The sequence below is a fragment of the Chaetura pelagica genome, unplaced genomic scaffold (assembly GCF_000747805.2).
Source record: "Chaetura pelagica isolate M959 unplaced genomic scaffold, ChaPel_1.0 scaffold219, whole genome shotgun sequence".
NCBI classification, from domain to species: domain Eukaryota; kingdom Metazoa; phylum Chordata; class Aves; order Apodiformes; family Apodidae; genus Chaetura; species Chaetura pelagica.
The window spans coordinates 3,218,102-3,228,825 of NW_009954552.1; the positions used below are offsets into that span (position 1 = coordinate 3,218,102).

The following is a 10,724-nucleotide window of genomic DNA, read 5'->3' on the forward strand; positions in this document are numbered from 1 at the left end:
TGCTGAACCAAAGATGGAAAGAAAAAAAACCCAGGATGTCAGGATACAAGTATCCTGGGCTTTGCATTTTAAAAACAACCAACAATAAAACCTCCACATCACCAGAAAAACACTTAAACCCACACAAGTTACGGCAACAGCAAGAAAAACTATGCTACAGAGAAAGGAAAGGACTATGGGCAAAAATACAAATAGTTTTATATTAATAGGTTTACAGGTATTGAAGATAGCACATGAAAGCAAAAACAATGCTTAAAGTCTTCTGCTTATTGTCATGAAGGGATTAATTATTTTTTTAGGTGTCAGATTAAACTAATTGCTATTACTAGTCCATGCAAAGGCGCATTAGATCAAATAGAATTAATATGTCAAGTAACAGCTAATTTAAAAGTTTAGGACAAAGATCCTGATTGTACTTTTGCCAACACACAATATACACTTAGTAACTACTAATTTGAATCTGTGATTCATGTTAAATGTGCGTTAATATTAAAAAACTCACATTAACATATTACATTGTGCTTAAATTACACAGTAATTTAAGCATGAACTACGATTCTAAAAGCATTCTTGAAAACATATAAGTATTTTTAGTGATTTTTTCACTAAGTCAACATTCATAGTAGATTTTGGATGCCGTCTAAAATACTCCACTACATACCTATAGAAAGAGGAGTAATTAGAAATCCGTTCCGTCTCTTTATTAATGTATTCTTCAATGATATAAAGCCACTCTTTATGTGCACCAATTATGTTTTCAGATGTTTGGAATATCTTAAAACCTTTGTATCTATTTTTTCCTTCAGACACCAAATATTCTTGTAAAGACTTCTACTGTCAAATCTGGATGACACAACTAAATTTCTACCTCAGCCTATAGCAGGTTTACAAACAAAAAAAAGACACAAAAAGATGAAGTGTTAGGATTTTTAAAAAGCCTATGATTGTCAGCACCTAACAAAGTGTTCAAGGTTGAAATCAAGCCACAGGAATTTCCCATGCTCTGCAACCTACCCTTAAAGAGTTTAATCATAGAATCATAGAACTATTCAGGCTGGAAAAGACCCTTGGGATCACCGAGTTCAACCATCATCTCTACTCTACAAAGTTCTCCCCTAAACCATATCCACCAACAGCACATCCAAACGACCCTTAAAACACATCCAGGGATGGTGACTCAACCACCTCCCTGGGCAGCCTATTCCCGTGTCTAACCACTCTTTCTGTGAAAAAAAAAATTCCTGAAGTCCAGCCTAAATCTCCCCTGCTGCAGCTTGAAGCCATTCCCTCTTGTTCTGTCACTAATTACCTGTGAGAACAGACCAGCATAATGTCACATCAGTTATTCCTTTAGGTGGTGAAAGAAGACCATTTAAAAAACTATTAAAACAAGCAATTTATCCAAAGGGTGAAGGTGGCCTGTAAAGATCTGACACTTAGACCTATCTCACTAAGATGCTAGCATATCCAATTTTGCCAAGAAGTCCACTTTCACAAACTGAAAGTACTTCTTCCTTTCTATCAAAAACCTGTTAATATATTACAGGAAAAAAAAATCTTCACCTGTCCTCAGATGACTCCATTGCTGAACAACTACCATACACAGGTAGATTGAGCTCAGAGTTTCTAGATGCATCGTGATCTGTCATGAGTGATTTACTCATATCTGAGTTTTCAGGTCTCGCTGTACTATGGTACCCGTAGCTGCTTCTTATTTCTGATGCAGGCTGCCCTTTCTGGTCAGTGGCTGCATTTGCTGAAGAAAGTTCATTAGAAGGAACCCCAGCTTCCTTTTCATGCTTCATCAACTGCATTGCAGCACTCTCTTGTTCCTCCATCTGCTCTGCACCTGCAGAAAGCCTGGCTGGTTCTGTCATCCACCTTTGAAGATTATCCTGGCTTTGAAAAATGGAGAAAGACATGAAGAGTATCTCTCAGAACAACTAAAGCACATGCTTTAAGAAAAAACACAGTATTTTGATAACTGTATTAAATTCTGAGGTTTCAATGCATACTTAAAATCTTCAAAAGCAGGAACAAAATCTAGAACAGTTTGATAAGAGGACACAGCACCCAAGCTATTTTCAAACTCACCTCCTTGGCAAGCCGGTTTAATCTCCTACTGGCTAATCTATACCAGGTTCCTCAAACACAACCCACACTAGAACTGAACATCTGCACTCCTCAAGGGACATTATTAATGAAAAACCTGAAGATTAACAGACATCCCAATGGAACAACCTTCGGTCTTGCAGAGGAGGAGTTTTACAAACTCACCTGGTGCCCTGTACAACTTCCCATGGCACCGGGATTATTGCCTAGTGCAAAAAAAAAAAAAAAAATCTAATTTTTGTTTCTTCCAATATGATTTCCAAGTGATTAAGAAAGGACTTTATACAACCCACTCTAGCAAGCCCTTCAAAAGCTTGGGATGTGCTGGTACGGCAGATCTCCCGGGGTATTTACCCTGACCGAGAACCCTCCCCAAGAGTAAGGGTTTGGCTAAAGTCACCAGACCCCGGCCAGGCCCCACCGCTGCCACCCGGGCCGATCCCCCGGCACCGACCCCGACCCCGCACCCGCCCCTCAGGCCGGCGCGCACGGCCCGCCCAAGACCTCCCTCTTGCTGTGCTACACAGGTAGCTTATCTTCTTCACAGGCTAGGAGGACAACTAAGGAATCACAGAATTTCTGGAGTTGCAAGGGACCTTAAAAGATCATCAAGTTCCAACTCCCCTGCATGGGCAGGGACACCTTCCACTAGAACAGGCTGCTCAGAGCCCCACCCAACCTGCTCTTGAACACCTCCCAGGGATGGAGCCCCCACAACATCTCTGGGCAGCCTGTTCCAGCGTCTCACCACCCTTATACTGAAGAATTTATGCCTGATCTCTAACCTAAATCTCTCTTCTTTCAGCTTAAAACCATTACCCCTCATCCTCTCGCTGCAAGCCCCTATAAAAAGACCTTCCCCAGCTTTCCTCTAGGCCCCTTCAGGTACTGGAAGGCCACTTTGAGGTCCCCCCAGAGCCTTCTCTTTTTCAGACTGAACAACCCCGACTCCCTCAGCCTGTCCTCATAAGAGAGGTGCTCCAGCCCTCGGATCATTTTCATGGCCCTTCTCTGGACACGTTCCAACAGGTCCACATCTTTCTTGTGCTGGGGACACTAGAGCTGGACACAGTATCATAGAATCATGGAATCCTAGGGGTTGGAAGGGACCTTGAAAGATCATCTAGTCCAACCCCCCCCTGCCAGAGCAGGGTCACCCAGAGTACATCACACAAGAACGCATCCAGGTGGGTTTTGAATGTCTCCAGTGAAGGAGACTCCACAGCCTCCCTGGGCAGCCTGTTCCAGTGCTCTGTCACTCTCACAGTAAACAAGTTTTTTCGGATACTCACACTGAACCTCCTATGCTCCAATTTACACCCATTCCCCCTTGTCCTATCACTGGTCACCACTGGGAAAAGCCTAACTCCGTCCCCCTGACACTCACCCCTTACATATTTGTAAACATTGATGAGGTCACCCCTCAGTCTCCTTTTCTCCAAGCTAAAGAGACCCAGCTCCCTCAGCCTTTCCTCATCAGGGAGATGTTCCACTCCCTTAATCATCTTAGTAGCTCTGCGCTGGACTCTTTCGAGCAGTTCCCTGTCCTTCTTGAACTGAGGGGCCCAGAACTGGACACAATACTCCAGATGTGGCCTCACCAATGCAGAATAGAGGGGGAGGAGAACCTCTCTTGACCTACTAACCACACCCTTTCTAATGCACCCCAGGATGCCATTGGCCTTCTTGGCCACAAGGGCACATTGCTGGCTCATGGTCATCCTCCTGTCTACCAGGACCCCCAGGTCTCTTTCACCTACACTGCTCTCCAGCAGGTCAGCCCCCGACCTGTACTGGTACATGGTGTTGTTCTTCCCCAAATTCAAGACTCTACACTTGCCCTTGTTGAACTTTCATATAGTGAAAATCCCCAGGCTTGGAGACCACAATGAGGTGTCTTCAGTAGAAAGAAGCCAGGGGTGAACTAGAGCTGGTGTTCAGGGGTCAGATGCTGCGTGTTACGGAGTCACGGAACGTTCTGCACCCCTGGGTCACCTCCCCCTTCATGAACCAGGGTGCTCAGAGCCCTGTCCCACCTGGGCGCACACACCTGCAGGGAGGAGGCATCCACAGCTTCCCTGGGCAAGGCAGGACTTGATGAGGAAGCCCAATGCTGTGAAGATGCATGTATGTGCGGCAGCACTGGTATGGCAGTCTCGTCCGGGAGCAAAAAGCACATCATCACCACCTTATATCAGCTCCAGACAGGATAGAAACCTACTAGAGTGTAAATGATAGACCTTTCAAAGGTACACGTTACTCAAGGGTTAAGCATACCCAATACTATTAAAAGTGCGATACTGAGAATAGCAAAACGTAAGAAAGCAGTGTTGTGGCAGAAAAAAAGTCAGCTGAAGCCTGAGCCTTTTGGAGGGTGCTCACCTTGAAATTGAGCCTGAAAATGGAAAAGTGTTTGTGTCTTCTTTCTGGAATTTACTTCATAAAAATGCACTTTCCCTTAGTGATGCTAAGACTGGGGGAAAATAACCACAATGATGCTGACCCTAAAGGAATTTTAATTAACACTTTTTTAAAAAAATCTGTTTAAAAAATAAATAAATCTGATAACAGGAATAGATACATTTCTATGCATTTGATAAAACTACTTATTAAAGGAAGTTGCAGTATGCTGTTACTGCTGTCCCCTAATTGGAAAAAATACATAGAATGACTTTTTTTTTTTCAGAGTGCTCTCAGGGAATCAACAGTCTCATCAATTAGCATGTCAGAGTGACAGTGATACTTCTGACTGGCTGTTGCCCAGACCAAGAACACTCTTAGTGGCTCAATTAATTAACTAAACCTCCATGAACAATTTGCATGTTTCACGCTTTTTTTTCTTTTCCAATGTTCACATTAAAATAAAGGGGAGAAAACAAATAATGATAATAAATGCAAAACTCCAGTAGCCGTATGAGACAAAAATATCAGAAACATACACATGTGGTTTGCCCCATCTTCTCCAGCCTTACTATCAAATATTTATATCCTTTATTGATTGCATGAACATTCAGGTTTTTTTCTTACAGAGAATGGTTTGGAATTAGAGTCAGTGCTCATGATCTTGTATTGAATCTGCCAAAGATTTGTATTATGCTATAAAGAAGAAAACAATTATGTCTTACTTTTATAATGTAATGGGAAAAAGTAGCATTTTGCATGTGTAGAGCAGCATGATCCCTGATGCTGCTAAAACTTGCTTTCTTTTAGGAACAAGTTTAATGAATTAATTGCTTTCACTAGACTTCTGACCTGAACCCAGCTGTGCAACACCCCATGAGCTGGATTACCTGATGAAGGGGGGAGTACTATGGCTCTGAGTTATGCAGCAACTCCTGAGCCTATACTATGGCTCTGAGTTATGCAGCAACTCCTGGCCTGCAACACCAGGCTTTTGTTTCAGGGAAACATTCCTACTAGCAGTGTTAATCACAGGTTTGAGCTGAAGATCATGCAGTTGGTGGCAGGGCCACCAGCTTCTCCTTTGAAATTCTGTGACCTCCTCTTTAGTAAGGCTGACCATGAATCCACCTGACATGAATCCACCTGGGAGCAATAAGGTGAAAGACCAACAGTGAGATGCAAAACCACCGTCTGGAGTTGCTATGACAAGTGATCAGGACTGAGTCAGGCCTAGGAGTCTAACATGCCTGTATCCATCACACTTGCTAAGTTATGTGATAAAAGCTCACCCATGCGCTACAAAGGAGCACAGGGAGACTGCCCTCATCACCTGTACTGATGGCAAAGATGCAAGCCTGGCTTCAAATGTAATGAGAGGGTGTCTTTTGTAGCCAGACGTACTTTGTGACAAAATGTGCCCTTAAGGTCAAGACATCAAGAGAAGCAGCCCTCAGTTGGGTTCCTGAAATAATAAAACATCCCAAAGAACTCTCAGAGTATGCAAGCTCCACTGTAAAAATGGTATTTTAGTACCAAAAGACAAGAAACTGAGTGGCTTTTATTACACATCTCAACTTCATCAGTCCCCTTCACTGTTTTCTAAAAGAAGGAAAAAGTGGCATTTTACTCAAATGAATCAACAGATCAGCCTCAAGGGTTCTTTTCAGCTCATTAATCAAATTAAATAAATCCATTAGTTTAATCTGAAACAAATCCCTCTCAGCTGATGTTCATAAGTCTACCTAATACGCAAGCTTTTGCAATTACTTATATGTGGATGCCCTTGCAAATACCAGCTTGAAACAAGGGATATATTTATTCCTGTTCTGCAACTGCTGTCCAGCTGACCACCTCCTCAGACTCCAGCTTGTTAATGCTAGCTCCTGTTTTCTGTGTTTGGTTCTTGCTCCCTGACAAGACACAGCTCTTTTATTGCTGGCTTGACTTTGCCCCACCCTTCCTCAGCAAGGAAGACCAGGCCTTGGGGTTCTTGTCCATTACCCCTCTGCTAACTGTAGGGCTAGAACTGGCTTTGTGGATGCTACAAGCCTGTTTCTTGTCAACATGCAGCTGTGAACGTAGACAGGCTTACACCAAGAAATACACCGTAAGCCTCAGCCACCGCATGAATTCTTTACTGTGGTACTGTTCTTAAACCTTCTCAATACATAGAGAACATTTTCAGATAAAAAATAATCTCTGTATAGAAGGACTGAACTTATCCGTAAAATATGCTGAACTAAACCAGAGGTCCCTAAAATAGAGATCTTTAGGGGGTTTTAACAATAAGATTAAGTCTCTGGGCAGCAGCTCACTTTCTTAACAAAAAAAAAAAAAAGATATGAGGATTATTACAGAAACAGTAAGTGATGATGACATCCACAACCAAATCAAACAAGTAAAACAGAATAACCTCTGTGGCAGCAGAAACAAAACAAACACAGAACAGGAACATCTTATTGCTGAGTTATTTTCAAACCATCTTGACGAGCAGTGTAGAAAGAAAAGAAAGTTAAATAAGACCAGTTTAATGTTTAATATTACAGAAAGAAACAAGAGACCTAACAAGAAAATTTTCAAAGAAAAGAGGTGGCATATTTTGCCTCACATACCCTTTGTATACCTGTTTATAGCTGGCAGTTCCTCCAGAATTCTGACAGGTGGCCCTTGTCTGTGAATTGTAGAAGCTCTGCCGCTACATGAGGATGCCTGGTTGTCACCCCTTAAATTACATTTTATCAAGCTGGGTTAAAATAAAACTTAAATCCTACTTTTATTCATAGCGACCAAAACAACAACTGCGAATGCTGTATTTTGGAAAAAAAAAAATTAAAAAAAAATAAATCTATATATAAAAAGTGATGGGAAGTGCACTTAATCTACCTACAAGATTATTTCAAGAGGGTCTCTGTTTCCTTCATTCACCTGGCTTGTTGTCTCACTTCTGAAGAAGTAGAACACAGTGTAACCAGCTTTTCTTTTATATTCTGCCTCATATCACATCTGCTTGGAAGGCATTAGCAGACAAGTCATCCATGGAAAAGGATATGTATTAAAGAGCTTCCAGCAAATAAAACCTTTTTGTGCAGTCCCTTGCAGATTTTTATCTCACATTGTTCCTACATTATGGGTGGAGAACACTAATCCTTGCAGCTATCTCCCCTTCATAATCCCCCAGGGTTTCAGACAGGTTTTTAGCTTGAATTTAACTGTATTTTCTTCATAACCACTGTGAGGCAGTATGGCCATTCCCCATTAATACAGATGTTTTTGTAATGAGGACTAGTTTCCTGCACTTAACTGGCTAGTACAAAACCCACTCAGGTTAAACCTCTTCCCTTCCCCTTTTTTTGTTTGTTGGTTTGGTTTTTTGTGTGTGGTTTCTTTACATTTTTTTCAAAGAAGTCAGAGGAATCCCCAGATAAGCAAAATTAAAACACTTGGAGCCCTTGGTATCTGAATTGCCACAGGGCGAAAGAAAATGGGGATACATTCCAAGTATAAAACTGCTCTCTGAGCAATTGAACCCTTGCTCAGTTCAAGAATTTTGCTGTAAAGACAAGCATGTCCTTCTACTACAACACCAAACAGGTGGTGTAACTGAAATGTAGTATACTATATAAATAGAAAGTTCTCAAAGTGGTACTAAAAGCTGAAAATTTTCACATATTATTCAGTTACCACTGAGGGGGAAAAAGTGAAGAAAAAAAACAACAAACAAGCCAGTGAAAGAAGGTGAAGGACTTTAAAGATTCCACATTTATCTTGTAGTTTTAGCTACACAGTTAAATAATTTGAACTGCACCATGCCCAGTTAATGAGTATTAGTCATCATCTTTAGAAAAAAATGATCCTAATTTTATTTACTCCTTTCACTACTAACAGCTACCTCTGAAGAGAGCAGAAGTGGATTAAAAAAAAAAACTCCTGCAAGTGGTTAAAACCATCGGTCCACTATTTCTTGTCCACATCTTCTCCTGCACGTTTGGAGCTGGTACCACTAAAATGGAAGTTTGCCTTACTGCTCTAACTAGTTTCATGACATTTTCACTGATGGGTTGAGAAGCTCTAGAAGTAAAGAATTTATGTTGTACACTCTCCTGAAAAGGAAAACTGAGTGCTCCTGCCACCCTGTACGTAATGTAGGGTGAACACGGAGAATTTGGGCCTCAAACAAAAATTGGGGGAGATTGCTTGCATTATACTATTTGTGGGTATGGATTTAGTACATTGGAGTCTTCTGCAGTGAGGGGCTGATCTGAGATTTCTGGAGCACAAAAGGGTGGCTTGTGATATGTCTCTTTCAGGTTTCCTTTGAAACCAGTTTTCAGGGGAGAGCTAATACCAGTGATGATGACAGCACTGGAAACATTGTGCCCTTACCCAATTCTGGTCCACTTGGTGGCCAGTCTAAGGCTTAGTGACTTGCTTGAATTTGGAGCTGCTATGCTGGGAAAAGTCCCTAAGCCTTCTCTCTCTGGAGGGGGAGTCTAAGAAGTTTGTCTTCTGGAAACACAGCACAGTAGAAGACAAGACATGGGATTTATGTTTTCCTTTCCTTAAACTATTCGTCTTGTGCTGAGTAAGGTGGTAAATTAATTTTAGGTTTGTCTTTAATGGGGGAATTTCCTCCAGTTCTGTCATACATAAATGTCAAGTGAGCAGAAATGATCAAGAATAAAGGAAATTATACCCTGAGAAATACTTTCAGGTCCTTTACATGAAGTATATTGCAGTGACTGCATCCTGTTCTGCTCCAGTGGATCCGTGTGGTTCCTAAACAAAGCTTGTATTTACTGTCACAATTTACAGTAGGCAGTGGTCCTCACTTGTTCCTCATTTTACTTTTTTTTTTTTTTGCATGCCATATTATTCTCCACATAAAACCAAAGCCTTCCATACTTGTATCTCAAACATTAGCACTTTTCATAGATTTTTGCAAAGACAAGATTCTGGACTCATCATTCTCATACAGAAGACAATTAATGTTTGAGCATATATATCTACCTAGCAAACAGTTTTGTGCTCTCTCCCACCTGTCCTGCTTTAGGTTTACAAGTTGCTATGAACTGAATATTTTATGGGGAGAAAAGGAAGAATTTTCAGGATGTTTCTGCCATTTGTTTTCTGATATAACCTGCAAATATTTGGAGCTACCAGAGTTGGGTTCTTTTCTAATTTGGTCATCCATACTTAAGTCTTAACAACCTGCCTCTTGATGAACACCAGCTCACAATAAGGAGTTCAGTCTGGTCACACAGACATCCTCACCTCTTGTCTACAGTTTTCATGACTGAAAATTGCTCTGGAGCAAGACTTGCAAGGACCTGTAGACAGAATCGGAACACTTTCTTATCTGTAGGCTTGCTGAGAAGCTTTTCCAATTAAAATATTTTTATTCTTCTTTTAAATCTCATCGATCAATGTAAGGACTCTGCTTATAATTCAAGATTGATTCACTAGACTGAGCCTGAACAATGTAAAGGTCCAGTAGCCTGTCAATACTTGAAATGTAGAGAGTGCAAAGACATAAAAGATGCTAGTAATTCTGTAGCATTGGATCAAATACTTTACATCCCTCTTCAGGACAGAACAGAGAGGACTAGGATGAGTGGTACAGTAACAGTGGGCTGCTGTTTCTCCTTGCTTTGTTTTGTCTAAGAGTATCAAGCCAGATGAATACCTGAGATCCCAATTTCCAGCAAATAACACACCTTCTGTTCAGATCCAATACAACTTCCATGCATGAAGAGAGACTGGGTGCCAGTTAAACTCTGTTTTAAAGTGTAGGTTTAAATCCACAGTATCTTTGGTGACCTGATGTACATTAGGCAGCCCATGGTGAGAGATGAGACTGTATTGAGTCCTAGCTCTGTGTATCTTGTGTTAGTAAAAATCTATATATATATATATACAACAATAGGACTCCCAAGTCTCATGCCAAGATTGAAATGCAGCACTAGGGATTTTCTCTCTCATCAACAGAGATGAAAGCAAAGTTTAGGATTTTCACACTCAGTATAAGCTGAGCCCAGAAGGTAGTCACTGTACTCTCCTTTCTATTCAGCCTTCCAGAAACTGAAAATAAAAGAAGTTAACTCTACAGTCTTAACTGAGTTTAGAAAAGCAAGAGAAGAAGTAGCTTCACTTGAAGGATGCAGATTTTCATGTTTGGCAAGAAACTAGGAATTTCTAATTGCTGGCAGCAT

The 10,724-nt window shown here is 41.1% G+C and overlaps 1 protein-coding gene across 1 annotated transcript in view; it reads right to left on the reverse strand.

The window, feature by feature from the left end:
* OTULIN (OTU deubiquitinase with linear linkage specificity) overlaps positions 1–1,877 on the reverse strand; it is an 11,015-nt gene extending 9,138 nt beyond the window's left edge. Inside the window, exon 1 of the mRNA XM_010005088.1 lies at positions 1,564–1,877. Within this exon, the coding sequence (XP_010003390.1) occupies positions 1,564–1,877 (314 nt within the window). The remainder of the gene's footprint in view (positions 1–1,563) is intronic.
* Positions 1,878–10,724: the final 8,847 nt, after the last annotated feature.